Source organism: Mobula hypostoma, chromosome 3, assembly GCF_963921235.1.
Source record: "Mobula hypostoma chromosome 3, sMobHyp1.1, whole genome shotgun sequence".
NCBI classification, from domain to species: domain Eukaryota; kingdom Metazoa; phylum Chordata; class Chondrichthyes; order Myliobatiformes; family Myliobatidae; genus Mobula; species Mobula hypostoma.
The window spans coordinates 161,560,138-161,581,763 of NC_086099.1; the positions used below are offsets into that span (position 1 = coordinate 161,560,138).

The 21,626-nt window shown below is 41.9% G+C and overlaps 1 protein-coding gene across 2 annotated transcripts in view; it reads right to left on the minus strand.

The window, feature by feature from the left end:
- The window catches only part of cntnap2a (contactin associated protein 2a), a 1,898,214-nt gene that overhangs the window by 400,514 nt on the left and 1,476,074 nt on the right, over positions 1-21,626 (minus strand). For both annotated transcript variants that reach the window (XM_063044005.1, XM_063044006.1), the window contains exon 15: positions 3,523-3,650. In XM_063044005.1, coding sequence (XP_062900075.1) covers positions 3,523-3,650 — 128 coding nt within the window. The remainder of the gene's footprint in view (positions 1-3,522; positions 3,651-21,626) is intronic.

Here is a 21,626-nt window from a genome sequence, read left to right on the forward strand (position 1 = left end):
CTCTTATTGATTACAGCTCAGTAAGTAAGACAATCACTCTTTGGGGCTTTTTCAACAGAGGCATTTGAGTATAAAAGAAGGAAAAATCGGGCCAAATCCTTGAAAAGCAGTGGTCCAGCCTCAATAGGAGTATTGCGTTCAAACCTTGCGGCTGAATTATAGAAATGATGATAGGAAATCAGGATAAGGAATGAGAAAAGGTTTGAAAAACGTTTCAGGGTGGGTTGTAAGAAATTAGACAGGCTAGGACTGCTTTCTTTGATGAAGAGAAGGCTAAAGTGAGATTTGATAGTTCCTGGGCATCAATTTCATAGAGATCTATCCTGGGCCCAAACATTGCAAGGCTAATAGCTGTATTTCACAGCTCACTTACACTATTCAACCAAGGCCAATGAGATATATGCTGGAATACTGCAAGTATGCCCTAAACATCATGGAGGAGGCAATGCCAGCCAAGTAGGGATGCCCATTGCTGAGTGTGACTTGTGATAGGTTGAAATTTTTATAGAGGAAAGAATCCTCCTCGTAGTCAGCCTATTCAAATGCCACCTCCTTTTGTATCAACACACCTTTCTGATTTACTTGCCATGGATTATGTAGGCAGGTGTTCCTTAATTTGAAGTAGCAAAGTGGCATAGCTAGTGATCCTGACCTCAGTGCAGCCTGAACAGAGTTTGCATGCTCTCTCTGGGATTGATAACTGAGTGGTAGTAAATGGGGGTGGGGGGAGTAATGGAATGTGGAGTGAATAAAATAGGATTAGTGTAATATTTAGTGTAAAGGAGAGGTTGATGGTCCAATGATCCAGTGGGCAGAAGGCCCTGTTTCCTACTAGATGATTCTGTGACATTGAAACCATCATGAAGGAGGCATGACAGCATCTCCATTGGGACTTTGAGGAGACTTGGTATTTCACCAAAAGACTTTCAAATTTCTATAGACGTGCAGTGGAGAGCACTATGTCTGCTTCATAACTTTGTATTGAACAAGAGACTGCAGAGGTTTGTAGACTCAGCCATTTCCTTCCTTGACAAACCCTCCCCAACGTCAAGAACATCAAGAGCAGGTGCCTCAAGAAGGTGGCACCCATCACCAAACACTCTCAACATCTAGAATACACCATCTTCTCATTCTTGCCATCAGGGAGCAGGTACAGGAGCCTGAAGACTGAGATTAAATATTCCAAGAACAGCTTCTTTCCCACCGCTATAAGATGAACCAATGAACCCTACCTTGGTATTTGTCTTTTGCACTATATACAGGTGGAGTACCCCTTATCCAAAATACCAAAATCTGAAAACCTCTGAAATCTGGATATTTTTTGAATGCTGACATGATGTCACAATTGGAAAATTCCACAAAGAAGGATTCTGGGAGATGTGCAGGTCTCTGCACATCACAGACAATTCTGGAAGTGACCTCAAATATGTAATGAACAGAAGTTAATGAAAAATAGAAAAACATTGCATGGTGAAAAATGAAGATCTCAATCATGTATTGAAAGGGTGGATTTGTCAGTGTCGGTGAACATATGCCACTTAACGGTATACTGATCATGAAACAAGCAAAGATCTATCACAATGAACTGAAAATTGAAGGCAATTGTGAATATTCAGCAGGCTGGTTGCGGAAATTTAAGAAAAGGCAAAGCATTAAATGTTTAAAGATTTAAGAAGTTTTAAGGATAAAGCCTTCGATCACGAAGCAACAGAGAAATTCATTGATGAGTTTACAAATATCATCGCTGATGGGGATCTAACATTGTAGAACACGTCTCCAATGCTGATTGTTTTTATATCTTACATAAACCCTAAAAATAGCAAAATATAAATACAGTGTACTGTAACCTTTTAATCAAATCATGGCATCATAGGTGGAGACTGAAAGCTATTCTTCCAGTGCTGCTGTGCAGCTTTTGTTACCCTGCACACATTATATTTTCATTATATTAATCATGTGTAATAACTTTTACTGTTAAGTACATATGTGCAATGAACAAGTGTAGGACGAAGACTGTTTATAGGTAGCACATAGATTCAGAGTCAGAAGTGATGGTGTTTCCATGCTATCTCGTTATATATTCCAAACTCTGATAAAAATCTGAAATCTGAAACACTTTCAGCCCCAAGCATTTTTGGTTAGGGGTACTCAGCCTATATTTACTGGCTTGCACTCTACTGCTGTGGCAAAACAACAAATCTCATGACATATGTCATTGATAACAAACCTGATTCTGATTCTTAACAAGAAATGATGAGGGTTCCGGACACTGAATAATGGGAGGCTGGAATTTGATGAAGAGTTCGGAGAAAAAGTGCCACAGACATAACGGTAAAGGGAAGAAAATCAAGAATGACATGAGGAAAACAATTTTGCATGGTGTACGGTTAGAATCTGGAGCAGACTGCCTGCATATATGGTGGAGATATCAAGAAGGACTTGGATAAGTGGTGAAGAGAAGTTTGTAATGGGTATGGAGAAAGGACTGGGGGTTGTTAGTGGTAGGGAATCGATTTGAATTGCTCTGTAGAGGGCCACTTTGAACAAAATGGCTTGCACCGTCTTTTACAGTGTTGTAACTATTCTGTGATTCTATAATGCAAGCTACACCACATTCACTTATCAACCTAGTTCCTGGCATCTTGCATCACCTTCCACCAGTTGCTGATCCACCTCATACAAAGGGTTGGGGCTGAAAAGGCACATTTAGCTATAATGCACCTGTGCTCACGCGGCCAAGTGTATGCAGAGGTTTGAAGAGTGAAGCATACACTTGTACTGTATGCTGTGATTATTATACCTAATTAGGGAAGGGGAATGTTTCTACAGGACCCATCTTTTTACATATCCCTGTGTGTGCCACAGATTAAATAAATGCAAATTACCTGAGGAAGTGTGTGCAGCCATGCTTGTCTTGACCTTGACATACGCCTGACCGTTAATCAATAACGCTTTCCTCTTAGATTTCTGTTTTAAATCTTCAGCTTAGGTTTAATTCTTCCCATCATCAAAAACCTTCTCAAACCATACTCATCTGATTTTATCCTAGTTCCATTTTCCTCCGCAGTGTCTGAATTTTCTCTCTCCTTCCATAAAATTCTTTGGCGCAATATAAATATAATTTGTACTCTTCCAAAAAGAGGAAACTCTATGAATGTCCACCACACGCTTTAATTATCTGCCTCCAATCATGACTGGTTAGTAGATTTGTTTAAAACTCACCTGTTTGAGTTAAAATGGTTTTTTATATTAAAAATAAACCAGGGATTGAACATTTGCATGAGTAGATTTTTTAGCTGTTACCCATTGCTGCCCAGTGTTCTTTATAGAATGTTTATATAGCATTATTTCATCATTTCTCAGTTAAAAATGAAAAATGATTTATTCTATGCTTTACTAGCAAATAGGAAGTAGTTTCATTTTCACAGGTTTGGAGTCTTATCCTTGATTGTTTATGTCAGTTTGTTTTTCCATAGTCTATAGAGAAAAAATAAGAATGACAAAATAAATGAGGTTGCTTACTGTCTCCTTGGCAACGTAGTGGGCCGACAGTGAGTCTAGCTTCGGATCCTGAGCGCCCAGTATCGCCAACTAATACCTGGCTGACTGGAAGGTGATCTTTGTAAGCAAGGAATCCAGAATCCTTTCTCCTGAAAATGATTGACAATAAGAACAGCAATAAGATATATCTCTTACTTAACTTACAATTAACTACAGTAAAATATAGCATGAGTTATCAGCTGTGCTAATGTTATGGCATTTGAGAAATGAACAACCTCAAAAATGTGCATTGGTGGACAGCGAACGTTTTTCTGCATTCACAGTCCCAGAGCTCAGCAAAATGGGAAATGGTCTGAAGGTACTTGTCTGCCTGCAGTGCACTTTCTTTGTAACTGTGACAATAGATTCTGCATTGGTTTTTGTTTCCTTTTGTACTCTGATGTGCTTCTGTATGAAATAATCTGTCTGGATGGCATACAAACAAAAGCTTTTCACAGCATCTCAGATTATATAACAATAATAAACTAATGAACTCAAAAAAGGATATTTTGCTAAAACATTTTTTCCACATTGTTTCACAATTGTCTAACCAACTTCAGTTGTTCAATTGAAATTTCATTGAATATATGTGCACGCTGTTTCTCACACAGGATCACTCACTGCTCTTGATCTTATTCACTAAGAGAGGAACGAACAATTGACAGCCAAAGAAGTGGAACTGCAACATGATAGCGACAGCTGTATAAAATTGATGTGGTCCACTACTTTCACAATACTTTCAGAACCTCAGATCATGCTAAATTACTCCCATCTCAGTGGCCATCTTTTACATTTTTTCATTATTCAGCAAGAAACACAGCACACAGGTAAGCATGAAGAAGTGCAGAAAAAAAAGAGGAGTGTAAAGTATAGACAGAAAAAATACTGAAAAGAAAATAAATAAATACATTTCTGCACTCCCTACATCAAATATAAATATTTGCTACACAACTTTTATCTGCAATAATGTTTCTGATTTAAGTTGTGGGCAAATGCCACCTCAATGATTTAAGTGTTTAATTTAAAATTTGAACAGTGTAGTAGTTTTATTTGAAAATCTGCAGGAATAATGTGTACAATGCATAAAAAATGTCACATTATGTTCTATTTCATTGGCTTCACTGTATTTTCTGGTGAACGGCAATGTGACATATTGCCAGAATAAATTTCATGACTTAACTACATGTGTTCCCCATCCAATGAAGTAAGTGCCACATGATATCTGTAGCCATGAGTGACATCTTTGCTCCTATTGCCTGCAACACCACCTGAGAATTCTTAGCAGATATTTTTCCGAGAATCCTCCCATCTTTTTCAAAATTTCATTTCTGATTGTAAATCCACACCATCCAATGTTAATACTATACATTTATTAGTTTGTGTACATATTAAAATCTAGAACTAAAAGCAAAAATTATTTTGTATTCAAATCTTATTGTCCGGAATTACACCAGGAAATTAATAGTCCAGTGAAATAGGGATGGTAACAAGTCTGGTTCTCCAAGATCACATTCCAATGTGAGTTTTAATTTCTGGGCTCACCAATTCTTGTTATTATCATTTGACCACTTCCTATTTAAATTTAAAGGGAAGTTACTTGACCTGTTGTATGATAAGTGGCAGTAACACTCCAGAATCTTGAGTTCAGGTCTGATCTCCAGTACTGTCTGTAGAATTTGCATATTCTCCAGATGTTAGTGTGGGTTTTATCCTGTGTCCTTTGGTTTCCTTCTACAGTATCTCTCAAAGATATATTGAGAGGCTAATTGGTGACTGTGAATTTTCCCTGCTAAAGGTCGGTGACAAGTGAATCAGAGACCGTTGACGAGCATATGAGAGAGAATGGGTTACAGGGTCTGATAGAAATAACCTGAGAGCTGGCAGAAATTAGATGATCTTAATGGATTTCACATTGGAATAGCGAGAGCAAGATCTGCGCGAGAGTGGAATCTATTGAAATGAGCAAGTCTTGTTGTGGGTGTGATTCACTTCACCTTCTTCTCCACCGACTCAACCTGGAGGTTAACCTTCAGGGTATCCTGCACAATGACTCCCTCGTCCCTTTGCATCTCTACATTTTGAATTCTCTCTCCATCTAAATAATAGTCTGCCCATTTATTTCTTCCACCAAAGTACATGACTATACACTTTCCAACATTATATTTCATTTGCCACTTCTTTGCCCATTTCCCTAAACTATCTAAGTCTCTCTGCAGGCTCTCTGTTTCCTCAACATTATCTACTCCGTCACCTATCTTTGTATCATCGGCAAACTTAGCCACAAATCTGTTAATCCTATTGTCCAAATCATTGACATACATCGTAAAAAGCAGTGGTCCCAACACCGACTCCTGTGGAACTCCACTGGTAACCGGCAGCCACCCAGAATAGGATCCCTTTATTCCCACTCTCTGTTTTCTGCCGATCTGCCAGTGCTCCACCCATGCTAGTAACTTCCCTGTGATTCCATGGGTGGCAACTTATCAAAGGCCTTCTGAAAAGCCTGTTTTGACTCAAGAGGCTTCGAGAAGAAGAGACAGAAGCTCGTTGAAGTTTCTTCAGGTTTCTGTTTCTTTCTTTATTAGCAGCAAGAATGTATCACAGGGTAGTGGTGTGCTCCTCATCCCAGATGTGGGAGACCCAGTGGATCTCCATTGTCTCTGGCTGCTACATCTGTGAGGAGAGTACCTGGGTGTAGTTTTTCCAAACTGTGTTAGGGAACAGGACCTGGAGCTGCATGACCTGCAGATCATTTGGGAGAGTAAAGAACTGACAAATAGGTGCTACAGAGGAGTTGCAGGAGGCAGGTAGTTGGGTGACTGTCAGGAGATAAAAAGTGAATAGACAGATAATATAAAGTACCCCTGTGACTGTTGCCCTCAATAACAAGTATGATACTTTTGGGGCAGGGGGTGATCTACCAAGGTCAGGGACATCTCAGATCAAGTCCATGGCATTCTTAAGAATATATGGCATACATTGGTACTAACGACACATGTATGAAAGCAGATGAAATCCTGAAGAGAGTGAATCTAGGGATCTAGGTAGGAAGCTAAAAAGCATGACTTGAAATATGATAATCTCTGGATTGTTGCCTGTGTCATGCACCAGTGAGGGTAAGAATAGGGTGATATGGCAGATGAATTGAAGCAGGAGGCAGGGTTTCAAAGTTGTTGATGTTTGGGATATCTTGTAGGGAACATACGATATGTACAAAAGGAACAGGTTAAACTTGGGGGGGGGGCAGATATTCTAAAGTTTTGGGGAAGGTTTAAATTAGGTAGCAGGGTATGGAAACCAGAGTGTTATGTCAGAGGATGATCAGAGATGCAATGTGTAGAGGGACTGTGAGGAAGGATAGATAGACAATAGGACATAAATGCATTAAATATGTCTACTCGCATTAAATATATCTACTATATCTACTATATCTTCTACTATTAAATATAATAGTGAGAACTATTAGGAACAAGGGAGCTGAACTTAGAGCATGAATCAGTACCTGGAACTGCAAAGCTGTAGTCATTAAAGAGACTTGGCTGTCACAAGGACAGAATGGATGCTGGATGTTCAGGGTTTCGATGCTTTAAAAGGGACAGGAGGGGGTAAAAGAGGTGGGGTGGTGACATTGCTAATCAGGGATAGTATCGCAGCTGCAGAAACACTGGATGTTGTGGAGGGATTGTCTACTGAGTCAGTGTAGGTGGAAATCAGAAACAGGAAGGGAGCAAATTTTGTATTCAGAGTATTCTCTTGACACCACCCTCACCAACCCCCCCACCCTCCCCCCCGACATCTGCCCGCTCCTGATAGCAGAGACTATGAGAAGCAGATTGGGAGGAAAGTTTTGGAAAGATGCAAAAATAATAAGGCTATTGTCATGGTGACTTCAACTTCCCAAATTTTGACTGGAAATGCATATGGAGTTCTGGACAGGTTTGTCTCATTGTTGCAGGGAAAAGAACAATGTTTGACAAGAGATATGGAACATTTAGAAAAGAGAAAGAAGGGAGCAAGGAAAGGGCACTGCAGAGTTATAAATTAGCTAGGAGCATCTTATAAATTAGCTAGAAGGGATTTAGGAAAACAGAAGAGGACAAGAGGCCTTGACAATTCAGATTAAGGAAAACCCCAAGGCATTCTACATGTCTCATATGCTAGACTGTTGTTTATAGATTTCAGTTCAGCGTTCAACACCATTATACCCTAGAAATTGATGGGGAAGCTGTCTTCCCTGGGACTCAGCACCTCCCTCTACAACTGGATATTGGACTTAACAGTAAGGCTCAGTCAGTCTGTGTGGCCAGCAACATCTCTAAGCCCATTACAAGGAGCACCAGCTCTCCCCAGGGCTGTGTGCTCAGTCTGTCATATGGGAGTGGCTGGGAACGGACCCAAGTACAAGACACAGACACTGAAGTACTAGGGACAGGACTAGGATACAGGGCGATGGCAAGGACATGGACAGGAAAACCAGGAACCTGGAACAGGACTGGAAAAAAGAGCTAGGAGCCCGGGCTTGGACTCCGAGCCAGAGACTGGACAAGGACCCAGTACCTGGGTCTTGCATCTGGCTCAGACCCCAGAACTAGGCAAGGACGAGGCTTGGCAGGCAGGCAGGATGAGGCTGGAGTCTTCAGGCTTGAGGCTTGAGGCGAGACTTGGCTTGGCAAGAGGCCAGAGGCTGGAGTCTTCAGGCTTGGGGCTAGGCAGGAGGCTGGAGTCTTCAGGCTAGAGGCTAGGCAAGGGATGAAGCGAGGCTTGGCAGGAGGCTGGAGACTTGAGACTTCAAGATTCAAGATTCAAAAACTTTATTGTTATTCTAACCATACATCAGCTCTGCAGGGTAGAATGAGACAGCGTTTCTCAGGGGCAGTGCAATCATAACATAACAAACGCAACACAAAATAATAAACATAACAATAAATAGTAAAACACAACAGCCACATGTCAGTTAAAATCAGTCATATGTGTCCAGTGCAAGTTAGAAGTGTCAAAGCAGAGTCAGGTGGAGCAGCTATTTAGCAGTCTGACTGCCTGTGGGAGGAAGCTGTTTAGTAGTCTTGTGGTTTTAGTTTTGATGCTCCTGTAACGTTTGCCTGATGGCAGAAGAACAAACAGTTCATCGAGAGGGTGTGAGGGGTCTTTAATGATGTACCGTGTCTTCTGGAGGCATCGACTCTGAAAGAGGTCTTGGACAGAAGGTAGGGAGACCCCAATAACCTTCTCTGCTCCCTAACTACCCTCTGCAAGGCTTTTTTGTCGACAGCACTGCAGCTGGAGTGCCAGGTTGTGAAGCAAAAGGTCAGCACACTCTCAACCACGCCTCTGTAGAATGTAGTTAAGATGTTAGTGGGGAGTGATGCTTGTTTAAGCTTCCTCAGAAAGTCCAATCTCTGCTGGGCCCGTTTCACAATCCCAGTGGTGTTCCTGGACCAGTTGAGATTGTCCGAGATCTGCACCCCAAGGAACTTGATGTTTTCTACTTTCTCCACTGTGGAGCCGTTGATGCTGAGGGATGCTTGAGGTGAGGCGAGGCTGGAGGCTCGAGGTAGGAGACTTGAGGCGAGGTGAGGCTGGAGGTTGGAGACTTTAGGTGAGGCGAGGCTGGAGGCTGAAGACTTTAGGCGAGGTGAAGCTGGAGGCTGGAGGCAGGAGACTTGAGGCAAGGTGAGGTTGGAGGCTGGAGGCAGGAGACTTGAGGCGAGGCGAAGCTGGAGGCTGGAGACTTGAGGCGTGGCTGGAGGCTGGAGGCGGGAGACTTGACGCGTGGCTGGTGGCTGGAGGCAAGAGAACTGAGGTATGGCTGGAGGCTGGAGGCAGGAGACTTGAGGCAAGGCAAGGCTGGAGGCTGGAGGCAGGAGACTTGAGGTGAGGCAAGGCTGGAGGCAGAAGACTAGAGGCGAGGTGAGGCGAGGCTAGAGGCTGGAGGAAGGAGACTAGAGGCGAGGCTGGAGGCTGGAGGCAGGAGACGAGGCGAGGCTTGGCAGGAGGCAGGAGACGAGGCGAGGCTTGGCAGGCTCCTCCTGGGCAGGGCGTGGTTCACCTGGGCAGGGCGGGGATCACCACCCGACAGAGGCAAGGGACAGAATCAACTCCAGGTAACGGCAAGATGGCCTGGCTTACCTGGGCGGAGGCAAGGGACAGGAAGGGAGCTAGGTACAGGGTGGCTCCAGGACAAGACTGAAGGTGAGATGAGGCGAGAGTTACCAGCAAGACAAGGCAAGGCTTCTGGCAAAGCAAGGCGAGGCGAGAGTTACAGGGAAGACAAGGCTGGGCTTCAGGCGAGGAAACAGAAGGCAGAGGAAGGCAAACAAGGAGTAAGGACAAGAACAATCCAGCAGCCACACCTGGGTCTCTGAATGTATTTATGCAGCTGCCTCAATTAGCTCAACAAGAACAGAAACAGGGTAGATAGGAAAACCTGGCGCAAGGATTGATGGACCGGTCCATGAACCGGAATACGGACTTCACGGACCAGACCATGACACAGTCCACTGCTGTTCACACCGTTGCTGCACGACTGTGGCGCAGGATCCAGCTCAAACCGTGTCATCAAGCTTGCGGAATACACAACAATGGTTAGCCTTATCAAGTATGATGACAAGATGGAGTATAGATAGGAAGCAGAGCAGCTGGTGGATTGCTGTGAGAAGAACAACCTAAGCCTGAATGTGGGAAGACAAAAGAAATCATTGGGGACTACAAGATGGTGCAGACAAACCATCCTGCTCTGCGAATCCATGGCTCCACTGCAGAGAGAGTTAAGTGCAACACGTTCCTGGGAGTTCACATCATGGATGACCTCATCTGGTCCCTTAATATCCCTTCCCTGAATAAGAAGGCACAGCAGTGCCTCCACTTCCTAAGAAGATAGAGGAAAGCAAGGCTTCCACCCCAACCCCACCCTTCTTAACTGTGTTTTGCAGGAGCATGTGGAGAGCATCCTGACAGGTTGCGTCTCCATCTGGTATGGGGGCAGTCGAGCATCAGACCAGGAGCCCCTACAAAAGACTGTGAGAACAGCTGAGAGGATCTTAGGGGTCTCCCTACCATCCATCGGGGACATTTGTCCGGAGTGTGGTGTACACAGAGCCCTTAGTATTATTAAGGATCCCACCTATCCATCCAGTTTCCTCTTTGACTTTCTACCATCAGGCAGGAGACTACGATGCTTATAAACATGAACGGACAGGACGGGAAACAATTTCTGCCCCCAGTCCATTAGGCTTTTGAAATTCCAGCTGCATCGTATTCAAAGTGTCACTGGTTAATCTATTCCATACCTTCCAATATTTAAAATGAATGCACTTTAGTTTGTTATTTATGTATGATTCATCTGTAGAATTTATCCATACCTTCATAAGTTATCGTGTGTTATGTGTGTCATGTATACTACTGTGCCTTGCACCCTGGTATGAAAAAATGCTGTCTTGTTTCTATATACATTATATGGTTGTATATGTTATATAAATGCATATTGTTAAATTACACTAAACTGGAATTGACTTGACCTGATGTATGTGAAGAACAGAAGAATGATTAGAGTGAGCTCAGGTCTGATCAGATATAAAATAGGAAATCAGTGTCAGGAGTGAGACGAGGTAGGGGAGGTCCTTAATGAATACTTCGTTTCAGTATTTACTTGTGTGAGAGACCTTGACAAATATGAGGACAGTGTATAACAGGCTAATATGCTGGAACATGTCAACATGAAGAAAGGGGATGTGCTGGAAGTTTTAAAAGCATTAGGATAGATAAGTCTCTGGGGCCAGACAGGATATATCCAAGGTTAATACAAGAAATGAGGGAAGAAATTGCTGTGTTTTTGGTGATGATCTTCAGAGTTCAAAGTAAATTTATTACTGAAGTAAATACATGTCACCATATACACCCCTGAGATTCATTTTCCTCTAGGCATACTCAGCAAATTGTAATTGTAATTGTAATCAGAACAGTAATTGTAACAGTATTAATGAAAGATCAACAGAGTGCAGAAGACAACAAACTTTGAAAACGTAGATATAAATAAATTGCAATAAATAACGAGGACATAAGATAATGACATTAAGAGTCCTTAGGATGAGATCACTCATTGGTTTAGATTATTTCAGTGATGGGTCAAGTGAGTGTAGTTATCCCCTTTTATTCAAGAGCCTGATTGTTGAGGAGTAGAAACTGTTCCCGAACCTAGTGGTGTGAGTCCCAATGCTCTTGTACCTTCTACCTGACAGCAGCAGCGATAATAGAGCATACCCTGGGTAGTGTGGATCTTTGATGATGGATGGTGCTTTTCTATGACAATGTTTCATGTAGATGTGCTCAAATGTTGGGGGTTCACTGGCCACAAGAAGAGTACCAGAAGATTGGAGGGTGGCAAATGTTATTTCTTTGTTCAAGAAAGGGAGTAGAGGTAACTCTGGGTATTATAGGCCAGTTTGTCTTACATCAGTGGTGGGCAAACAATTGGAGAAGATTCTCAGAGACAGGATTATGGGCATTTGGAGAATATAATCTGATTAGGGATTGTCAACATGGCTTTGTAAGGAGCCGGTCATGCCTCACAAGCCTGACTGAATTCTTGAAGCAAGTGACAAAATAAATTGATGAAGGTAAAGCAGTGAGTTGGGTGTATATGGATTTTCGTAAGATGTTCAACAAGGTTCCCCATGGTAGGCTTATTCAGAAAGTCAGGAGGCATGGAATCCAGGGAAACTTAATTGCGTAGATTCAGAATTGGCTTGCCTTTCAAAGGCAGAGGGTAGTAGTATATGAAATGTATTCCACCTGGAGGTCAGTGACCAGTGGTGTTTTGCAGGGATCTGCTCTGGAACCCCTGCTTTTTGTGGTTTTCATAAATGACTTGAAATAGGATGTGGAAAGATGGGAGGATCAGATGAATCTTTTGGCTCCCTCACAGTTGCCATATAATTTAATTGGGTGGTTATGAAGGTGTATGGAGTGTCAGCCTTCATTAGTCAATGGACTGATTTTAAGGTAATGTTACAGTTCTATATAACTCTGGTTAGACCATACTTGGAACATTATGTTCAGTTCTGGTTGCCTTATTATAGGAAGGATCTAGAAGCTCAGAAAGGATGCAGAAGAGATTTACGAGGATGCTACCTAGATTGGAGAGCATGTCTTATGAGGACAGGTTGAGAGAACTAGGTATTTTTAATTTGGAGCAAAGCAGGATGAGAAGTGACTTGATAGAGATGTATAAGATGATAAGAACCAAAGACAGAGTTGACAGCCAGCATCTTTTTCCCAAGGTGGGAATGGTAATATGAGAGGGAATACTTCTCAGATAGTTGGAGGGAAGTATAGAGGAATTGTAGTGGTAGTGTTTTTTTTTAACACAGTGAGTTTTTGCATGGATCACACTTCTCGGGATAGTGGTAGAGACAGACAGATTAAGGACATGTAAGAGACCACAAAGTAGGCACATAAATGAAAGAAAATAGAGGGAAGTGTTAGATTGAGCAACACATACAATATGCTGGAGGAACTCAGCAGGTCAGGTAGAATCTATGGAAATGGATAGATATTTGACATTTTGGGCCAAGACACACTTTGATTTTTGAGTAGGTTAGAAATTGGCACAACATTGTGTGTTCAAGGTTCTTTATGGTGCTGCACTATTCTATGTTCTATGTTAATAGCTTCCTTCTATGTCATCAGAAATTGTGAGATAATGAATATTCAGCATATTATCAACAAGGTGAGAGATTGCAGAGCTCTGGGATGCAGATAAATTTGAGATTCCTAGTGCATGAGTCACAAAGAATTGACCTTGAAAGGTTTTAGAATGTTATTGTTTATTGTGTAGAGGGTACTGATGGGACCATATCTGAAGTACTCTGACCAGCAAACTAACTACTCTTCTACCAAAATCTATTTCATGATAAGAATCAATGCTGATTATTTATTTATTTGAACTGAATTGACTTGACTTTATTTCTTACAGCCTTCACAGACATGAATAGTAAAAATCTTAACATTATGTCTCCGTCTAAATGTGCAATGTGCAATTTATAGTAACTTGTAATAAATAGTATGTAGAGTAAGATATACAACAGAACAGTCATTTTAGCTTAGAAATACAATTGTGTCAGCATGAATTAATTAGTCTGATGGCCTGGTAGAAGAAGCTGTTCTGGAGCCTGTTGGTCCTGGCTTTAATGCTGCGGTACCGTTTCCTGGATGGTAGCAGCTGGAACAGTTTGTGGTTGGGGTGACTTGTGTCTCCAATGACCCTTTGTGTCCTTTTTACGGACCTGTTGCTCTAAATGTCCTGAATAGTGGGAAGTTCTGCGATTGAGGGAAGAACAGTTCTCATACCAGGCAGTAGTACAGCCAGTCAGGATGTTCTCAATCGTGCCTTCCTATAATTACTTAGGATTTGGGGACTCATGCTGAACTTCTTCAACTGTCTGAGGTGAGAGAGGCACTGTTGGCTTTTTTCATCCCACAGCTGATACATACAGACCAAGTGAGGTCCTCAGTGATGTTTATATTGAGGAACTTAAAGCAGTTTACCCTCTCAACCCCAGATCCACTGATGTTAATATTCCTCCTGTCTCCATTCCTCCTGTAGTCCACAACCAGCTACTTTGTTTTTGCGTCATTGAGGGAGAATTTTGTGACATTTTGCGACGTTTAGTGATACAGTGTGGAGTAGGCCCTCCAGCCCTTCAAGCCACACTGCCCCAGGCAACCCCATGACTTTGATTAACCCTAACCTAATCACAGGACAACTTACAATGATCAATTCACCTATCTAGCTCGTTCTTGGATCATGGGTGGAAACCAGAGCACCTGGGGAAAACCCATGCATTCCACGGGGAGGATGTACAGAGACTCCTTATAGAATGGCACTGGAATTGAACTCCAAGTGCCAGACTACCCTGATCTGTAATAGCATCGCACTACCACTATGCTGCAGAAGCACCCACACTGAATTTCTGTTGCTGCAAAACACTGGCCCTTAAGATTAACTGTAGAACTCCCCAATGTAGTGGCTGAGAATAGCTAACTCAGCAACAAACCTGGAACTTTGCATACCTCAAAAGTTCCAAAGGATTCTAAGTGCTACATGACAATGCATGCCCTATGTTGTTACAGATTTCTAAGTATCTAACTAAATTACTCATTCAATCACCTCACAATTTGGATTCCAAACATATACAACTATTTACAAAATTATTTGAGGTGAGGCAGGCAATAAATTGAAATGATACTGATAATTTTTCCAGGATTGTAATACAGTGTATTCTGGTTAATTGAGACACATCCAGGACAAATACATTTTGGCCCAATTAAGCAGCTGTCCCAATTAGCTGAAGTTTAATGGAAATACTTAGAATGTATAAAAAAGATGAACTAATATTTAACTGAGTAACAAATTATGTATTTCAATGAAATGAAGGACAAATTAGAACACTAACAATACTACTATAAAACTGTGGTTGCTAGTATTTATCGATGGAGGAATTCATCCACAGAATATGCTGCCTGATTGACAGTGAACATATCAGTGCAGACACCTATTGGAGATAAGGGACTGCCTTCATACAATGCGTATGATGATTGCATCCTCCAATTCTTCATTTTCATTGCAACATTCAATATGATTTTGAGAATCTTCAAATTCTTCATAGTTCCCAACATGTTGAAGTAGTGAAATTGTTTCATTTTCACTCCCGGCCATTTATGGCATCTCCAAGCCTGAAAGCTTGAAACCGCAGTGAACAAAAGAGTCCCAGATTGTTTTACTGCTTAGTTCTCAGAATCAGTGAAAAAATTCACTGCTGTTTCAACACAAACACACAAAACTGACGCTATTTAAAAACTGTTCGCTTTAAGCACAGTGTAGTTTTTAGCAGCCACACAAGTGCATGCGACTGACACTAGTTAGTAACTTTGGACACAGTCTCCTGGCACAATTAAACAGCACTGTGTCCCAAATAAACTAAAGGAATCCCAGCTATTATTTCAATTAGTTTTTGTTCTTTCAGAATTGTCCCAAAAAAACAGCTGCCCCGATTAACCAATGGCTCAAGTAACTGGAATCCACTGTATATGGTTTATTGAATTTACTTATTTGTTATTTTGTTACTTACTCTTAAATTGATTTTGCAGATTAGAGTTACACTGTATAAAGTTATTAAATCAATATGCTTCTAAGCACATTTTGTAAAGTTAATGAGTTTTAAACCTTCATTTGTTATTATTATTCATTTAATTGCATCCTTTATAGCTGTACTGAATCCAAATCTAGGTCAAGAAGAGCATGGAATAAAAAACATTGATTCACTGATAATTTACTTACAAGTCTGTGATAATGGGGTTAGTGTTTTCAAAAACCTAATGGGCATGGATGAGAATACTTACTTCAATGAGATGCTCAGAAATTGCAGGAGATCAGTGCAATCAACAAAAGTATACATGGGAAAATGTGCAAGGCATAAAATTTGATTAAAAACTCAAAAAGTCTCAAGTAATTTGATTTGAATGCATTAACACAATACACATCCGTCATTTATGTATTACTGAGACAGTATTTCAAAATCAATGAAATTAAAGCTAACACAAAATGCAGTGTTAAATGTTAGCCTTTGGAGACAGTCAAATGTAATGTTATTACAGGATATCAGACTAAAGCTTGTTTCTATTCAAAATGTTTTCTATACATTGAATGTCTTTGAATTTGAAAAATTGCCTATACTGTCTATATTGGGGATCGGCAGTGGAGAGTCAGAAGTTTTCAATTCTAACATGCTGGATAATCTGTTCTGGAGCCAGCATATAGATGTAATCTTCAGTGGTGCTTGTTCGGAGATGGTAATAACGATTAAAAATATTGGACCTGGAACATTGCTCTGAGGAATTTGTGGAATGTCTTTAGGCTGAGATGACTGAATAATGACCAAAATTGTCCTCAAAAGGAAAACAGAGCTACAGAAGAAGGAACTCCAAACTAAAACCAGAAAATGTTGAAAATATTCAGCAGGTAGAATAGTATTTGTGCAGAGATGTAGAATTATAACATCTCAGATCAAGAACCCAATAACCTTTCACCCAAATGAATAGAATCCAGAAGTATTCAGTGCTTCTCCTGAAGAAAGGCCATTGAGATGAAATACTAATTCAATTTCACTGTCTAAGATGCTGCCTGACTGGCTGAGTAATTCCAACATTTTCTGTTTTGTTTTAATGACCTTCACTTTCCTTGTTGGACTGTATGATTCCACTGGATTCTACAAAGAATTTTCCTGTGATCTTTATTTTCTTTGACTTTGCTCAAATTTTCTCAAAGTACTTTAAGTTAAAAGCAGACTTGATGTCAATGACCATCTTACTTCACCTCTAAAGTTCACCATGACTGCGGAAACCTCTGGAGGTGAGTAACCCTGGTGACTGATCTGTGATTCCGAGCAGTCATAGAGTCATAGAGAAGTACAGCACAGAAACAGGCCCTTCGGCCCAACTAGTCCATGGTAAAACAATTTAAACTGCCTACTCCCTTTGACCTGCACTGGAGCCATAGCCCTCCATACCCACACCATCTATGTCCTATCCAAACTTCTCTTAAACATTGAAATTGAGTTTGCATGAACCACTTGTGCTGGTAGCTCATTCCAGACTTCCATGACTCTGAGTGAAGAAGCTTCCACTCATGTTCTCCTTAAACTTTTCACCTTTCACCCTTAACCCATGATCTCTGGTTGTAGTCCCATCCAACCTCAGTGGAAAAAGCCTGCTTATATTAACCCTATCTATGCCACACATCATTTTGAATACCTCAATAAAATCTCCTCTCAATCATCTACGTTCTAAGGAATACAGTCCTAACCTATTCAATCTTTCCTTATAATTCAGGTCCTCCAGGCCTGGCAAGATCCTTGTAAGTTTTCTCTGTACTTTTTCAACCTTGTTTACATCATTCCTGTAGGAAGGGGACCAAAACTCCACACAATACTCCAAATTAGGCCTCACCAACATCTTATACAACTTCAACATATCATCTCATCCCCTGTACTCAATATATCGATTTATGAAAACCAATGTGCCAAAAGCTTTCTTTACAACTCTTTCTACCTGTGACGCCACTTTCAACAAATTATGGACCTGTATTCCCAGATCTCTTTATTCGACCACACTCTTCAGTGCCCTACCGTTCACTGTGTAAGACCAAACCTGGTTGGTCCTACTGAAGTGCAAAACTTAACACTTGCCTGCATTAAATTCCATCTACCATTTCTCAGCCCAGTTTCCCTGTTGATGCAGATCCCTCTGCAAGCCATGATAATCTTCCTCACTGTCCACTACACCCCCAATCTTGGTGACATCTGCAAATTTGCTGACCACATTGTCATCCAGAGCAATTTCAAGTTCCTGGGTGTCAAGATCTCTGAGGACCTAACCTGCTCCCAACATATTGATGCAGTTAAAAAGAATGCAAGACAATGACTATACTTCATTAGGAGTTTGAAGAGGCTTGGTATGTCGACAAATGCACTCAAAAACTTGTATAGATGTACTGTGCAGAGCATTCTGACAGGCTGCATCACTGTCTGGTATGGGTGGGGATGGGGTGCTGCTGCACAGGACCGAAAGAAGCTGCAGAGCATTGAGGGTTATAAATTTAGTCAGCTCTTTCTTGGGTACTAGCCTACAAAGTACCCAGGACATTTTTTAGGAGCGGTGTCTCAGAAAGACAGCTTCCATTATTTAGGACCTCCAACAGCCAGGCCATGCTTTTTTCTCACTGTTACCATCAGGTAGGAGGTACAGAAGCCTGAAGGCACACACGCAGTGATTCAGGAACAGCTTCTTCCCCTCTGCCATCCAATTCCAAAACGGACATCGAACCCTTGAACACTACCTCGCTTTTTAAATACATATTATTTCTGGTTTTTGCATGATTTTTAATCTATTCAATATGCATATACAATAATTTATTTATTATTATTTTATTATATCTTTCTTCTTCTTCTTCAATATTATGTATTGTATTAAGCTGCCACTGCAAAGTTAACAAATTTCACGACACATGCCGGTGATAATTACCCTGATTGTGTTCATTGATACAGATGATGAAAAACGATGACCCAGCACTGATCACTACAGCACAGCACTAGCCTCCGGCCTTCCAGTCAGAGAGGCAACCAAGTACTACCACTTGCTGCCTTCTCCTGCAAAGCCAATATCTAATCTAATTTACTACCTCAGCTTGAATGCTGAGCGACTGAACCTTTTTGACCATGTGGGACCTTGTCAAACAATTTGCTGAAATTCATGGAGACAGCATCGACTAACTTGCGTTCATTGACTTTCCTGGTAACTGCCTTATAAAAAATTATAAGATTGGTTAGACATGACCTACCATACACAAAGCCATGCTGACTATCATTAATTAGTCCATGTCTATCCAAATACTCATATATCTGGTCCCTTAGATTAACTTGTGATAACTTTCACAAAACTGATGTCAGACTCACCGACCTATAATTTTCTGGTTTATGTTTAGAGCCCTTTTTAACTAGTAGAACAGCATTGGCTATTCTCTAATCCCCGGTACCTCTCCTGTCACTAAGGATAATTTAAATATCTCTGCTAGGGCCCCAGTAATTTCTGCACTTGCCTTCCATAGAGTTCAAGAGAACACCCTACCAGGCCCTGGGGATTTACCTATCCTGAGTCGCCTCAGGGTAGCAAACACCTCCTTCCCTGTAACCGGTACAGGAACCATGAAGTTCATGTCATTTTGCCTTATTTCTATTGATTCTGTGCCCATCTCCTGAGAAAACAGATACAAACAATTTACTTGAGATCTCCCCCATCTGTTTCAACTCCACACATGAATTATCATTCTGCTCTTCCAGTGGTCCAATTTTGTCCCTTGCAATCCTTTTGCTCATAATGTCATCTGCTAGAACAACTTAATGCCTTCTTTATAGCTCTCCTGATTTCTTTCTTAAGTGTTCTTTTGCATTTCTTATACTCCATAAACTCCTCATTTGTTCTCATCTGCCTATACCTGCTATGCACCTCCTTTTTTTCTCTTAATCAGGGCCTCTATAACTCTTGAAAACCAAGATTCCCTTCACTTGTTGTCTTTACCTTTTATTCTGACTGGCACATACAAGCTTTGTACAATTTGGCATTTTTTAGGTGATGCTACTGAAGGGTAGTGTGTGAATAGAAAGAAGCTCATCCACCTTTCCTATGATACTTCTTGTATTGATATATACACAGTTCAGTATGCTAGTCACACCATGCTCAATCTTTTGATTCCTGACTTTGTCTGCAGACTTACCAACATCTGTCTTCACAACTTCTCCACTAACTGTTCTGGCACTCTGGTCTCCATCCCCTTGCAACCCTAGTTTTAACCCCACAATGCAGTATTAACAAACCTTCCTGTTAGAATATTAGTCCCCTTCCAGTTCAGGGGCAAACTGTCCCTCCATAAAGACCCCACCTTCCCTGGAAGAGAGCCCAATAATCCAAAAATATTATGCCTTCACTCTTACATCAACTCCTTAGCCACATGTTAAACTGTATAATCTCAAACAACAGGAATTCTGCAGATGCTGGAAATTCAAGCAACACACATCAAAGTTGCTGGTGAACGCAGCAGGCCAGGCAGCATCTGTAGGAAGAGGTGCAGTCGACGTTTCAGGCCGAGACCCTTCGTCAGGACTAACTGAAGGAAGAGTGAGTAAAGGATTTGAAAGTTGGAGGGGGAGGGGGAGATCCAAAATGATAGGAGAAGACAGGAGGGGGAGGGATAGAGCCGAGAGCTGGACAGGTGATAGGCAAAAGGGGATACGAGAGGATCATGGGACAGGAGGTCCGGGAAGAAAGACAAGTAGGTGGGGGGGGACCCAGAGGATGGGCAAGAGATATATTCAGAGGGACAGAGGGAGAAAAAGGAGAGTGAGAGAAAGAATGTGTGCATAAAAATAAGTAACAGATGGGGTACGAGGGGGAGGTGGGGCATTAGCGGAAGTTAGAGAAGTCGATGTTCATGCCATCAGGTTGGAGGCTTCCCAGACGGAATATAAGGTGTTGTTCCTCCAACCTGAGTGTGGCTTCATCTTTACAGTAGAGGAGGCCGTGGATAGACATGTCAGAATGGGAATGGGATGTGGAATTAAAATGTGTGGCCACTGGGAGATCTTGCTTTCTCTGGCGGACAGAGCGTAGATGTTCAGCAAAGTGGTCTCCCAGTCTGCGTCGGGTCTTGCCAATATATAAAAGGCCACATCGGGAGCACCGGACGCAGTATATCACCCGCAGTATATCACTCACAGGTGAAGTGTTGCCTCACCTGGAAGGACTGTTTGGGGCCCTGAATGGTGGTAAGGGAGGAAGTGTAAGGGCATCTGTAGCACTTGTTCCGCTTACACGGATAAGTGCCAGGAGGGAGATCAGTGGGGAGGGATGGGAGGGACGAATGGACAAGGGAGTTGCGTAGGGAGCGATCCCTGCGGAATGCAGAGAGGGGGGGGAGGGAAAGATGTGCTTAGTGGTGGGATCCCGTTGGAGGTGGTGGAAGTTACGGAGAATAATATGTTGGACCCGGAGGCTGGTGGGGTGGTAGGTGAGGACCAGGGGAACCCTATTCCTAGTGGGGTGGCGGGAAGATGGAGTGAGAGCAGGTGTACGTGAAATGGGGGAGATGCATTTAAGAGCAGAGCTGATAGTGGAGGAAGGGAAGCCCCTTTCTTTAAAAAAGGAAGACATCTCCCTCGTCCTAGAATGAAAAGCCTCATCCTGAGAGCAGATGCGGCGGAGACGGAGGAATTGCGAGAAGGGGATGGCGTTTTTGCAAGAGACAGGGTGAGAAGAGGAATAGTCCAGGTAGCTGTGAGAGTCAGTAGGCTTATAGTAGACATCAGTGGATAAGCTATCTCCAGAGACAGAGACAGAAAGATCTAGAAAAGGGAGGGAGGTGTCGGAAATGGACCATGTAAACTTGAGGGCAGGGTGAAAGTTGGAGGCAAAGTTAATAAAGTCAACGAGTTCTGCATGCGTGCAGGAAGCCGCTGAGTATGGTTCACTTGCCCTTCCAG